We start from the raw sequence: 14,894 nt of genomic DNA, 5'->3' as shown, positions 1-14,894 counted from the left end.
CCTGCTAATAAAGGAGCAGGTCTGTGCACAGGCTGCTATTTAATACATTCACAATAAAAAAACACAGACAAATGTCAGAAAATGTCAGTGAAGCATTCTGAAGGCTGTGAAAGTGTCCTTGCACTTTAACTCAATGTCCTGTAGCTGTTAAGTATTTGATTATGCAGTTTTGTAGCAAAGGCAAAACTGTTTCTTAAATTGAACTTGTAACATTGTCATTTTAATCTCTCTGCTTCTATGAGTTGATTTATTTTTAGTTATTGTGGAACAGGAGGTAGAGCCTGGGTTGGCGGTTTGATCCCCAGTTCCTCCTGTCTGCATGTTGAAATGCCGTCCTTGAGAGGCATTTTGTACTTAAAACCATGTATTTTCTTAACACATTGATTGAAATTGCAGGTGTTAATACACATATTAAAAGCCTGTATTCATATTAAATAAACATGAAAACAACCCAAATAAAATGTTAAACTTTTATTTAAATAATTCTGTGCCGTGTCCTTATTTCTTCTTGATCTTCTTATCTTTTGCCTTCTTTTTGCTTGGCTTCTCGGCGTTGGCTTTTTTGTAGAGGTAAAGTCCCACCAAGCCGAGCAGAGTGGGCACCAGAGCCAAACACACGAGGGGGAACACGTCGTTCACCATTTTCTGCCACGACGTCTGCTGTGTCAGAGAAACCACCTCCACCTCAAACTCAAGGGCAGCATCACCTAGGACAAGTTCATGTTCAATGTTTTGTTCCTTTAATTCTTCACTTTCTCCTTTAATTTTTCACCCATCTACATCATGCACATGTAATAAATGAGGACGTGAAATACAAAAGAAAATAGATATCAAATAACATCAACAAAAGAAAATTCAGTCAACTTATATCTAACAGAACGACTGGTGATATTCTACAGTTGTCTTGTTGTCAACAAAAACGATATTTAATTACTTAAACTAACAAATATTGTTATATCTTATTCTTTTGTGCCATGTACACATTTAAAAGCCACACTGGGTGACCCGTTCCTTCATTATGATAAACAGGAGCACAGTAGGTTGTTTTGAATCATTCCCACATGCAGCATCTTGGCGTAAATACTCACTAGTGTGTATATCAATACGCAGCTGAAAATAGTCCCCAACAAATGCACTATTTACTCCAGTTTAAGTGTTTGCTAAAAATGTTGTGTCAAATCACAGACCCTTTTAAAAAAAAGAAGCTGAACTCACGACTATCACCTCGTTGTTTTTGGTCTTTTCATGAGATTTGTTGACAATAAGACAACTTTAGAATAACAGCAGCTGTATGCTTAAAGAATGGTTTAGTGATATTGTGCTGATGTATGTGATCATAGTTGTGTAGAGCTGCTCAGTAAAGTGCAAACACTGATCTTCAGAATGTACAGAATTGGGACTTCCTGCAAATAGATACTGTACTATTGAAACAGAGTTCATTGCGTTCAACACCAATTAGATTTCTGTATGAGATTTAGTTCAGTACCTGGAATCGTAGGAGGGTAACCTTTTTTTCCATATGCAAGGTGAGATGGGATAGTGGCTTTGATTTTTTGCCTGAATGATAGAAAGAGAAATACAAAACACATTTCTTGAGGAAGTATTTCTCGTATTACACTACAAAACAATAGTGATTGAATTGGTTCATGACTGCATGCAGCTGTTGAAAAGATAATCTATTGCTACGCTCTTTCTTCCAGGTGGTCCTTTACTTTTCACTTACCCTTCACACACGCCAACCAAGCTTTGTTCCAGACCTGATAAGAAAGTCACACAGAGAAAGTCAATCAGCACATTCCTCAGCCGGCACACAACCGGCTGCAGTTATCTCTCAGATGTAAGCAAATCAATGTGTCACTGATTAAGCAACACAAAAGGATTTACTGTCAATTTACCGGCAATAACAGTCCTCTTCCCCAGCTCGACCACAAGAGGCTCCAGGGATAGTGATGAGTCGATCACCTTTCCATCCATCAGTTTACCCTGTGGTGACATGAAAGAAAGATGCTGAGAGAGATTTCATCGCTTGATTTGCTGAAATGTATTCATACTTGAGCCATTTTGATGGATTTGACTCAACGTGTGTATATAATACTTATACTTACCTACAAATGATGGACAACCTAGCAGTTTTGATAAATAAATAATACACTCATAGTGCATATCCAAGAAATAGTTAGACATTTTGTCAAAAGTTAGGAAAAAACATTGTTACCATTCTGTATTCAGTCTGTATAAAGCAACCATCTGCAGCAGGTTAGCTTAGCTTAGCACTGGAAACAGCTGCCCTGGCTCTGTCTAGCAGGCACATTTTGTGGACAACACCAAGCTTTTCCCTGTTTCCAGTCTTTGTGTTAAGCTAAGCTAACCTGCTGCTGGTTCCAGCTACATATTTGAAAGACAGATATGAAAGTGGGATCTATCTTCTCATCTAACTATTGGCACAGAAGTAAATAAGCCTATTTCCAAAATGGTCAAACTATTTTTTTAAATAAGAACGTAAAATTAAGCACTATAGGAAATGTAAGAACTATTTCTGACTTTTGACTTCCTCTGAGCGTTCTTACAGCGTAGGACTGCCGATCAGCTACGCTCAAAACTCCAGTTTATAGCTGTCTATATAGCTGTCAGTTTATAGCGTTTGATAATCAAAACTTTCAGTTATCTGATCATTTCTGTAAGACAATCTTTCATTCAGCATAGTTTGCCTCTCCCGTGTTAATAAATCACTAAATCAGAAATTAAAGTTAATCATCAATCAGAAAGCATTCTCAGCCTAACTGGGCTATGAATTGATGCTCTATTTGTGGCATGTGCATTGGAGGTTAATCCAATATGTTAAAAATGCACAGACAGTTTAGGTAAATTCTCATAAAATAAGAAGTCACATATTATCAGTTCACTTATTTCCTATGTTTGATTGGATACATTCAATTTGAGATTTGATGTCATATTATTGTTGTGTTATAATAGTGATATTGTAATTGTATTATTTAATGTATGTATTGTACAATGTGTAAACATCTATTCTAATAGCCTATATATATTTAACATGTATTTGTTATCAATGTAAAAACTACTTGAATAAACAATGATCAAAACCTATATATTGGCACTATTCATGTTCATTTGTTCATTATGTATGCTGTGTATCAGCCCCGTTTGTTCCTCTCGTGTATTGTCATTATATTTGAGACACAGAGCATCGTTTTTTTAATTTTGTACCTGTAGTTTAGCAACACATTGGCTTACAGCTGCTATATACATTAACTGGCATTAAACATTTTGTTGCTGTGCCATGTAGCTTCAATTAATATAAAACTGAGTTTTTAAATTCCTGAGGATCAACATGCATGTGGACTGAAAACCACGCGCCTCCACTGGGGTATACTATGCATGCATGGATGAAGTGGTTTGGGTTTATTGCTGACGTGTTGCACCGCCCTATCACTCCATAGTAAAATCATAGGCGAGATAAAGCCCACGAGATAGAGCCAAATAAAATACCCCGAAGGACAATAAACCACAATCTATCATATATTCAATCAGAAAGACATTTCTAACAGCTGCTGACCGCAGATCGGTGTGCTGTTCACATATATGCACCAACATAGCGGCACGAGTCCACATGGGTCATGCAGACGGTGCCACATAGACAACTGCATGCTTTCGTCAGCAGCTGGGCCGGTTTCCCGACACATTATAATGAAATGTAGCCTGCACGCAGCGGACTGGATTGTTTTATTGGTTTCAACGATATGCGTGACTTACCGTGTAGTGGATTCGCAGCGTGTCTCCCATCGTCGAAAGTACAGAGCAAGTTTCGGGTTTCACCTTGGGTCAGAAGAGTTAACTGTTAACACCGCTGCATTTATTTGGCACTGGGTGTCATTGTGTTGAGGAGCCGCCGTGTTGCTGCAGTAGGCCTGTGACTGTGTAACACAACATATGCGTCTCACTCACCAGGGTCTCCACCTGCAGCTCCTCGGCTTCGCCGTCCTCTCCCCGCGCGAGTCCACAGGTGAAAGCCGCGAGCAGCAGCAGCAGGAAAACGCTGCTCTTCATTGTAAACTTCTGGAAAACAGCGGCCGTCCAACAACTTCCGTGTAGGCTTCTTCGACACACAGGAGAGAGCTGCGCGCTAGCCTCCGAGTCCAAAAATGGCTCAGCGCCTATTAATGCTGATGTGTTATAACGGAGTAGCGATAAGGACTCGCGGCCCGTGGACGTTGTCCCAACACCTGGGTCTCCCTGTAGAGCCCGCCTCAAAACATTCCGCCAGCATCCCATCAGGCTGCCGGGGGTGGGAAGCGGAAGCGCTATAGGGGGGTGGGGGGGCGCTGCTGCTCCATGCGGGAGACCGTCAAGAGCATATCCACAGTTAAAGGCTGCTGTGCACACGCCACGTCGCTGCTGGTCCCTCACCAGCCCTCTGGACCCGACTGCAGAAGAATGAAGCGGTTAGGGAGCAGGCAGATGATGTTAAATACAGTGATGAAAATATTTACCAAAGCCCATGAGAACTACAATTTCAACACGCAGGGCTAAATAAAAGTTCGGGGGAAAACACATTATTATTTACTAGAATGTATCACTGAAATATTAATATGTTTGTGGGTGTGCTTTTATGAGCTTTGATTGAAATTGGTCATGGCAGCAAAGGCAAACAGCCCCACAACTTTCAAATGTTGCTTAACTCTGATTGGTGCATGGCAGTACATTACATCATCTTTTCCCAAATGAGCTGACTTCAAACCCTTAAGAAAAGCAAGACCAGAATAATAACTCAACAACCAGAGCTGTTCTGGAAAAAAATGTTTTCAGGGCCTTTACAATCTTGTAACTGCATTAATTCTATGTGAGCTAAAAATATGTAAAACAAAACAAACATTGTGTTGTACATGGTCGATTAACGCATATTCAACAATATGACTCTTATAGATCTGTTATATAGGCTACAGTAAGAAATATTGAGATAGATTTTCTTCACCTATGAGTCACTCTCATCACTTATTTTTAGTTTCAGTGTAACGGTCGATCCTGTCAGGCAGAAACCCTCAGTGGCTTGTTAACAGGTAACGTATGAAGCATATAGTTGTGATAAGAAAACGAGAAAAATATTGCTTAATTAACAGAAGTTTGGAAATGTAAAAACACTATAGGCACATTTCCGAACTACAAGTACATATAACTCTCCAGCAACAACCCAGGAACATGATCATCACACATTTAACAACTTTATGGACTAGTGGACATATGTAGCATTTAATAGCCATTTATTTGTTTATTTAGAAACCATGAATCTATGTCAGAAGAGAAAACTGAATCTCAAACTATACATGCCAAAGAGATAGACTGGGTTACCCAAAATCTGTTGCATTAAAGAAGAGATAGCATGTTTGGCCACAGACTTCATTTCTACTTGTCATCTGTGTTGCTGTCGTCCATGAATTTATTTCACTTCCCCTTGCTTTTATTTGCAACAATGACCTGGAAAAACTACAACCAACTGTCTCAAGTCCGTGGTTTGTCTAGAAGGAGATTGTGGAAGTATCACCGGACCAGATTGCAGTATTTGTGCCACATGCTCATGCATTAGAAAAAGGCTAGTTTTCATGCAGAGAAGTTAGTTTGGTAATAAACTCTGTTAGATGGTGCTAACTAAAACAAACTGAGGCTGCTCAGTGATAAATGTGGTGTGATGCCATGCTGCTTGCAGGCTCAAGCACTGTGCTGCTTATTCATGTCTGATTACCGAACCCTGGTGAGCAACTTTGTATGTCAACATTATGCCAACAAGCATTGTAAATGTGCAGTCAATATAACTTCAATGTCTGAAAGTCATTGTAAATATGATCAACAACATTAAAACCCTGACACAGTTGAGCACTGAAATAGAAACAAATGATTCGTCTATGTGTGCAAACCAAAGATAAAACCTGCTTCCTTCCCTTAGATCCCATATGTAGATATGAGAGTAAATGCTGTTGAAACTCAGTGTTTGTTATTAAGTACCTGCTGGTCCCATCGCCATATTGAACTACATCAAAATTCTCTTATTGGCTTTTGGATTCACATGATAGTGTTTTTACAGCAACAACATGAATCAGGACTATATCACACTGAAATGCTCTCTACCATCTATAATACTTTATATAAATGTTTTCTGATAATTTAATGTACTTCAAGTTAGAAAATTTACTTTGTTCCTCATTTTCGGATGAAAGTATTGCGCAAGTGTTATGCAATACTGACGACCAAGTCTCCATTTCCTGAAAACATCACAACTTCACACATAACAGGGACTTTATATAACAGGGTGTTAGGCTCAGTGGCAATTACATTTACTGCAAATCCAAATGATTTCTTGTAATTTCTATTTATCTCCAGTTAGCACAAAATTGGTCATCTCTTGGAAAACCTGAGCTGGTTTACAGTGTTTTAATGAGGGACGCTGGTGAAGCTTCTCAGTATTTGGTATTGTCAGTGTATTGTGAACTCATCCTGCAAATGTATTTCATTTATATTTTTATATTTACTATGATACAGAAAAGAACATTATTGAAAAATTTCATTGATATATTGTCATGGGCAATCATTTAAAAAAGGTATACAGTTATACTAAAGTTTGACAATATGTACATTTACTTATATTTTTTAATCTTATGGTATAGCACATTTAAAGAACTAAATTGGCTCGCATGGAAACTGTAAATGTTAAGCTTAACCTGGATTTATCTGTTGTTACCAAGGCTGGACTATATATGCAAAGAGGGACACTGCCATAAGGCCCCAGACCCCCAGAGGCGTCCTTTGATACCATAAATTCCACCTGCAGCATTACTGATATTACCACAGGGCCCAAAATAAACTTGTATTGCCCCCTGGTAGTTACTCTGGTGTATACAGTGGGGGGAACAGGCCCCACACAAATGGACATGTACCTTTTGACGATCTGATGTAAATGTGTTGATTCAAATAATTGCAAACAAACGTAACTTTCTAACGTCATTGATAAGCATTGTGCTGATGTTTCTTCCAGTGTAAACAAGGGCAGAGTTTAATGAGCCCCCACAGGTGTTTTCACTTATTCTGGTTGATTAGACGTCTGCTGGGGTCACTGAATGGCACTATGACCATGGGTGTATGGAGGGCCTTTAAAGGGTAAAAAAAACAATCTTAAAGTTGCCTGTGCAGAGCTCATCTACTGTGTCAGTATAGTTCAAAGACAAAGCAAGACTGAGGTGACAATGTTTTAAGAAACTGATAGACATGTGCCACATAGTTAAAAATTAACAAATACCCTACAAACGTGGTTCTTAGTCCTCTCAAAACGACTGTCAACAACATTACCGTTTTGGTTTTGGCCTCAACTCTCGCGAGATCCTGTTTACTGCTGAGTTGTCCCCGCAAGGGTTATTACAGTGAGACGTTTAGTAGAGGACTACTCGGCTAAGGTAAGTGAGGACACTGGCACCTCCACCAACCTGGTAGTACACACGCAGGTCCCAGCAGGCGGTTAAATAATGGTGTGTTTGAGGACCGACTCGTGCTGGTTGTTTAGTCTCTGTGTTGGCGGCTCGCTGGCAGCGGGATGCCCGCTGAGGTGGTAAGCGGATGGATGAATGGGGTGGATCGGGACGGAGGATACGCTAGCTACCGTGGCGTCTCATCGACACGGCGATTACAGCTAAATTACACTGATAAAGTAGTTCACGACATACTAGATCAGGAGGAAACTCTTAACGTTAGCTGAAATTAAGCGTTAATCTTTATCTACAGTCTAGAGATGTGCGGGGCCGATGTAACGTTAATAACGGTCGTATAGCCGTTAACGTTAATGGCTAATAACGGTCATATAGCCTTGACGTTACCTTAATGTTACCTTAGCATCTCCGGCTAGAGGTTAACGTGACTTGAGTCACCCCGGAGCTGAATTAACATTATCAGGCGGCCGGTATATCGTGGCCCTGTTCCCACGTAAATCACCACTTTAAGAGCTCATGTTTTAAAACCTGTAAACCCATCTGTGAGCGGAGAGGAGCTGGTGTGAGCCTGTGACATGTGTGGTGATCACAGTGGTGATCCTCTTCAGCACCATGGACAGCTAGCCTCAAGTGTATCTTCTATTTCAGTCTGTGCATTCTCTGAATCCCTCACTGGTTTGGTAGGATGCTCAAGTCAATGCACATTATATATAAATATATATATTATAACAAAATATACAAATGGGCATCAGTGGACCTTTTATGCCATGTTGACAACCATATCTGCAAAAAGATTTTTTCCGTTCGCCTCTTGATATTCAGAGTGGACAACTAGACTGCAGACTCCTCGTGAAAATGTGTTCTTCTTGTCCCTGTTTGAGTCCAGGTGGCTTTGGGGTTGGAGTTGAGACGGATTGTGTTTAAGCCCGGCCTCGTAATGTAGGACATTGTGCATGTGCCCCGAGGGCTTGGCGAAGTTGTTGCAGGATAACATTTGAAGGAGTCTGAACAGATTGTGCTGCAGCCCGGAGTCATGGCACTGACATGCATCTCCTCCGCCCGCTCTGTGATAATGACCGTGGGCCATTAGCATAGCATGCACACCTGTCTCGAGGTGTGCATGCAGAAGGGAGAGTTTCTGGCATAGTGGTGCAGTCTTTTCACAAAAGGGAAAAGGTGAGCTGGAACATTCCCTTAGGCCTTACAGGCAGGTTAGCTTATTAATTATCCTCTCTTTCTTCCAACATGTTTGTGATTTAGAACAGCATCCTTCATTGGATTTTGTTTATCTAGCGCACATAAAAGTATCACTAAATAGTTATTTCTTCTGTTCCCCTTTCAGCCCTCCTTTATAATCTATCCCTGCTGGACGAGTCTAACTTCGCAGAAAGGCATCTGTAATCACGATTGTAGCCACACACTGATATTCAAGAACTTCATCTGAATCATGGGGAACATTTTCGGGAGTTTGCTGAAGAGCCTCATAGGGAAGAAGGAGATGAGGATCTTGATGGTGGGGCTCGATGCTGCAGGAAAAACAACAATCCTCTACAAGCTCAAACTGGGGGAAATAGTCACCACCATCCCAACCATTGGTAGTTGCACAGTCAAAATTACATATGTGCCGTGCACACTAATGAGTGGACCACCATGTTTGCTTTACACGTTGTGTGACCCTGCGCTTATTTTCAGGGTTTAACGTGGAGACGGTGGAGTACAAGAACATCAGCTTCACTGTGTGGGATGTGGGTGGGCAGGACAAGATCCGCCCCCTCTGGAGACACTACTTTCAGAATACACAGGGTGAGAAGAGCCGATCAAAGGGTAACTCCGGCAAATTTCCCATTATTCTCCAGAAAATAATGCATTTTGTTTGTTCCGTTCGCTGTTTCAGGTCTAATCTTTGTGGTGGACAGTAACGACAGGGAGCGTGTGAACGAAGCGCGAGAGGAGCTGATGAGGATGCTGGCTGAGGACGAGCTGAGAGATGCGGTCCTCCTTGTGTTTGCCAACAAGCAGGCAAGAAACCACAACTGCTCTGCATGTATACACACATATTATAGACAGTACATATACATTAATACACAACAGGGTTGTAGTGGAGCATCAACCCAAATAAACCCACCTCTTAGTATCTTTGAGATAAAAATCTACTTCAAGCTGATTATTTGTGATCCGAATTTAAAGACGATATTAACTTTAGAAATACTAGAGGTGAGTGATGGAAAAAGCTGCTCTGGCTTACAATCCTCTGTCAGTTTTTGTACATATTGAACAAGTACGATGCAATATGTTTATTAGTGAGCTTTAGTGGTGCTGGTTGGCAGATGTTACCTTTGGACAGAGCCAGGCTAGCTAAGCTGTCCGCCTGCAGGTTGAAGCTTCATATTCAGCACACAGACATGAGAGTGGGATCAATTTTATCATCAAACTCTCATCAAGAAAGCAAATAAATGTAGTTCCCAAAATATAACACTATTCCTTTAAAGTTTACCTTTCCATTTTCCATTGTATAACTGTAGATGCAGATGAGCATGTCATTTTCAATTAATCTACCGATTACTTTTTGGATTCATTGATTAAGTGTTTATAAAATGTTATAAAATAGTGTAAAATGCCCTCAAGGTGATGACTACAAACTGCTTGTTTTGTCTGAAGAACCATCAAATATCCAAAGATGCTTAATTTAGTACCGTATAACAAATAAAAGCAGCGAATCTTCACATTGAAAAAGCTGAAACGAGACCACATTTAGCAGATTTCCTTAAAAAAATGATTTAAACGATTAGTGTCAATAGAATGATCCATTAATTTACTTCACATATGCATAGAGGTGCGCACATACATCCATAGTAAATGCATACCTTTCACACTCACTCGCCTCTTTAACAGGACTTACCGAACGCCATGAATGCTGCCGAGATCACAGACAAGTTGGGCTTACACTCCCTGCGTCACCGCAACTGGTACATCCAGGCCACCTGCGCCACCAGCGGCGACGGCCTCTACGAGGGCCTCGATTGGCTGGCCAATCAACTCAAGAACAAGAAGTGAGAAGAAAACTGGAACATGCTTCCAAACCCGTCCGACTTTTTACTTGTTTTGGGTATGGGGGCGGGAGTTAGGTACAGGGGTTTTGATCAATAGGTGAAAAGCAAGATTCAGGGTTTGATGGGAGATTTTAGGCTGTTGCGGTTCCCTTCTTTAAAGCCGATTCTCATATACTTCATATTTAACCACACACACACACACACACGCACACACTAAACGTAAGCAATCACAGCAGACACATGCTTTTCCTGTGTCCACTTCTTGTCCTTAGGTGCAATGTACTGTATGTTCGTCTCTAGGTGCTGTACCACGTTGTGTGTGACTCCACTGAGTCAGCAATGAGTCAAATGTGACTTTTTGTTGATGTTTGTCTTTCAACTGTCAGTCCTCCATACAAAGAACTCATCTGTGTCAGTTGCACTTCCTGTTTTTTTAACAGAGCCATGTTTGGGAACAATCACAGCTGGCCGATTTTAATGTGTGAGCAATGCTGAGGCACTTAGATACTCAGATACAGTGTGTGAGCGTGCCCACAAACTGTGTGTGTTTGTGCAAGTGGCCCAGTCAGTATCAATCATGAAAAAGACAACAGGACTGGTGTTTCCGCTGTCACACGTCCTCTTACTGCCTCATTTTGAAAATCTTTTGATATCTGTGGCGTGTTTTTACTCCCTGCGTGGCAACCCCAAGCATTGAAGCCGCCCTTTTTAAATATTTGAAAACGCACAGCACGCTCTCGACCGCCTGAGCCGCATGCATCCTGGTTGATCTCGCTGGCATTGTTGCATACTTTTCCATCCTCGGAGCTGCATGCATGTTGACGCTGTTTGTGGATTTTCTCTAACTGCCCTCATCGTGTTCTGCATTTAGTTGTTAACATGTGCTAGGTACAGTATAGTCAGCTTGATGGTCTTTTTAACGTGAAAGCAGTATACAAAACGCAGCACTCATGACCTGCACAGCTGTTGCTTGTCTGCCTTCATGTGGGTCCGTAACGAGTACTCAAACTGCGTCAGGTTGCTCTCGCTTTGTGTGTTTTTGTCTCAGACTTGCATATCGGGGGGGGGGGGGGGGATAACTTTATGTTACTGAATGTGAATATTGTTGATGAATCTCTAAATGACTGTAATATTTATTTGACATGCATATTCCTTTATTTCTGTGATAATTATGTGAATGAAAGCAGGGTAAGCAATTAATTCATCAGCACATCCTTGACTCACTTCTGAACAGCAGACGAGTTACTGCGTCACCACTGAAACCAGCAGAATCCTCAGACTTCTGACAAATAGAACAACTTCTTGTGTGCCATACATGGGTACTACTACTCATATACCAGTGACAGTACAACATACTCTAAATATACTCCAAGTTATGAGTGAATTGTTCATATTCAGCATATATGTTAATCATGATTTGGATCATTTGTTTTTTGTGGCCTTATATTTAGTAATCACTTTTAATTGATTTCTTCTCAGCTTGTTCGGTTCTGATTTTGAGTCACATATATTGATCTGCACTGAATGATTTACAGCTTTATTTCTCTATGCTGTCAAAAGACGGCGTTTGCACCATATTTTAAGATGATTAGGTAAAAAAGTGTTATCCTTTTTTCTGCCTTGATTCATATTTGGTGGTAGATTTCTTTGGTTTTCTTTTGGGTGTTAAAAACATTGATGTTTGTGAAACAATGATAATCAGTGCGAACAAACAACAACTTGATGATTCACTGTACCGTTATAGTTACACAAGTAGATTTAAAAAACGGTAAAAACTATGTTTCAATGCTGAATGTCAACAAACAAAATCCTGCTGTATTACAAATAAACCCATTTTCTCAATGAGCTGTCTCATGAGTGAGTGTTTCTGATGGATTTCATATTTACATCTTAAATCCATGTTCACAAGTGACTGAAAAGGTGGAGAAGATCTGTCTGTGACAAGCCGCCACCAGAAGAGGGCAGGCTTTAGCAACAGTTTATGTCGTGGTTCAAAGCATCAAGAGCTGTGTCTACATTTCATAAATCAAAGTAGTGGCTAATTTATCTGTTTGACCCTCTTTATCATCTCAAAAAAACATACTCAACATTGTTTTATCGATAGCAGTGGGGTCGGTGGGACCCCAAAAAACGAGGAAGTAAAGCCAATCTCAACAAAACTCACAGGTTGAAAGGGAAATACCAGTATTTTTCAAACTGTCTGTGTCCTTAAAGTGGGCTGTTTGAATAAAGCATTGAAACACATCCAAACAAATTCATAGAATTTCCTGGTCTGTGGGACGGCTGTTTGGAATAATGGCCCCAGTATTTCTGGAATCTTGACTATGGCCATGTCTTGTAATTATTCTGGCTATTGTTTTTTTTTTAAATAATTTTGCAACTTTCAGAGTATGTTTGATTTTGGCAACCACAGGTTTCAGTCATACTTTATTCCCCATCAGTCTGCTGAAATAACATTTACTGAAAAGCACATTTGGGTCAAGTAGACTTAGTTCCTGTTTACCTGTTGCTGCTTATAATTTGTAAGACACATTCGAGGAACACGTTCAATAACAGATTCCTGACATGCTGAATGTTCCATTCTGTGTGCGTGCATGCGTGTGTGTGTGTGTGTGTGCGTGCGTGTGTGTGCGTGTGTGTGTGTGTTCTTTGCTACTTTTTTTTATCGAGAATAAAAGTGCAGAGAGTACAGACTGACCACTTGTGATGTTTACAATCTTTTTGTGTGTCCCTGAATTTCTTCTGCTCCTCGGCAGCCTGTTTCTGTGAGGACATTTCCTTTCAGAATGACTTCCTGGTAGTGGTCAAATATTAACCATTTATTTTGAACACTATTTTTACATTTCTAATAACTGACTGGAAAAGAAGTAGATCACCCTTTCTGGTGAACTGGAGACATTTTCTTGTCAGATGTATAATTCTATGGAATTAAACCTGTTTAGATGGAGAAGTTTGTTTTGCTTTGACGTGTGTGTGTGTGTGTGTGTGTGTGTGTGTGTGTGTGTGTGTGTGTGTATGTGTGTGTGTGTGTGTGTGTGTGTGTGTGTGTGTGTGTGTGTGTGTGTGTGTGTGTGTGTGACAGAGAGACCGGGGCTGCAGGCAGAGCCAGTTTCTACAGAGCAGTTCAGCTGGCTGCCCCACTCTTACAGGCGGACGATGTTTGCATGAAGCTTGAGTGACAAACTGACACGATGACATGAGATAAGATGGCTGGCTTTAAGAAGAGCACTTCCTGCTGTGCAACTTGACTTGGTTTATAATACTCACATGTCAGGCAATTAGCTGACGCTGTTAACTCGTTAAATTAGTCCGAAGTACATCAGTAAGATCGTGCAGCAATAGAATGATACAGCAATAAAAACAATCTTATATTACCAGGGCACCAGCGAAAAGGAGTGGAGGGGTCAAAGCCCGATCGTTAAGAAAAACAGATGTATGAAATGCTGCTGAAGATCAACAGTGACAGAGTGACTTATACAAAGGAGCAGGAGGAGAACAGATATTCTTTTTATTTGTTGTATTTTTTACAGTGCTAGAAGGGGTGTATTTTTTTTCTTCAGGGTGGTACAAATGGTCCATTCTTTGTTGTTTGGTTATGAGGGGGAACGAGGAAGTGACTCACCTGTTCTGACCGTAATAATATGTCGACACGGTATTTGCATTTTCACAGTGATTGAGCACAAACATGTGTAGAGTTAAATTTCTGTGCACACAATGTTCATTAAATGTATGACAAATACAGAATAAAGGGGGAAATGTCACCTCTGCACAGCTTCACCCACGCTGCTGTGCAGGTTATTCTGCACATCAAGTCTGAGAATCAGTTTTTTGAGAACAAATGTCATACTTTGTCACAGGTTTCCAAAAGCGTCTTTTGAGATGCTGGTACCAAAGATCATACTCATGATAGACATGCCTCTTTCTGAGCTCAAAGTTCCGTGTAATCACAATGTTCCTGGTTTGATTGTGACCTTTGTTGGAGTTCATCTCACTTAATCTCCGTCCACATCGCCCATCTTAACAGTCAAATTTTAAATAAAGGCAAAATGCTCCACCATCACAGCTCTGCTGTGTAAATGGACACAATGACTATCTTGGTGGGACAGTACACCCTACAAACTGCACACACAACAAGGGTATTTTCCTTTTGTACATTTGGAACATGTACTTCTAAATGATTTCCCTCCTCTTGGTTTTTTTCTGGATCGTCCCAGAACTGAACTTAAAATAAAATTAGTGTTTGTTGTCTTTGTCTCTTAAATGTACTCCTTAGATCATCCCTCACGCTTTCTTGCTGATGTTTCTTCAAATGTTATTTCTGTTTTGTAAGTTCTATTTTGTGGGTAATTCTACTTTT

General features: G+C 40.5%; 2 protein-coding genes across 2 annotated transcripts; one reads left to right on the top strand and one right to left on the bottom strand.

Moving 5' to 3' along the window:
• Positions 1–456: 456 nt before the first annotated feature.
• On the bottom strand, positions 457–4,289 carry fkbp11 (FKBP prolyl isomerase 11). Its single transcript, XM_079157150.1, has 6 exons — positions 3,964–4,289; positions 3,772–3,834; positions 1,896–1,983; positions 1,724–1,757; positions 1,487–1,557; positions 457–707 (listed from the first exon to the last, which is right to left on the bottom strand). Exons 1-6 carry the CDS (start codon positions 4,063–4,065, stop codon positions 499–501), a joined length of 567 nt encoding a protein of 188 aa, XP_079013276.1. The 5' UTR covers positions 4,066–4,289; the 3' UTR covers positions 457–498.
• A 3,282-nt stretch (positions 4,290–7,571) lies between these two features.
• On the top strand, positions 7,572–11,581 carry LOC306694001 (ADP-ribosylation factor 3-like). The gene is made up of 5 exons (XM_079156695.1): positions 7,572–7,609; positions 8,830–9,082; positions 9,180–9,290; positions 9,382–9,506; positions 10,380–11,581. Exons 2-5 carry the CDS (start codon positions 8,935–8,937, stop codon positions 10,539–10,541), a joined length of 546 nt encoding a protein of 181 aa, XP_079012821.1. The 5' UTR covers positions 7,572–7,609; positions 8,830–8,934; the 3' UTR covers positions 10,542–11,581.
• Positions 11,582–14,894: the final 3,313 nt, after the last annotated feature.

Source organism: Pholis gunnellus, assembly GCF_910591455.1.
Source record: "Pholis gunnellus genome assembly, chromosome: 3".
NCBI lineage: Eukaryota > Metazoa > Chordata > Actinopteri > Perciformes > Pholidae > Pholis > Pholis gunnellus.
The sequence above is the reverse complement of the archived record's forward strand: the minus strand, read 5'-3'. Positions and strand labels throughout refer to the sequence as shown.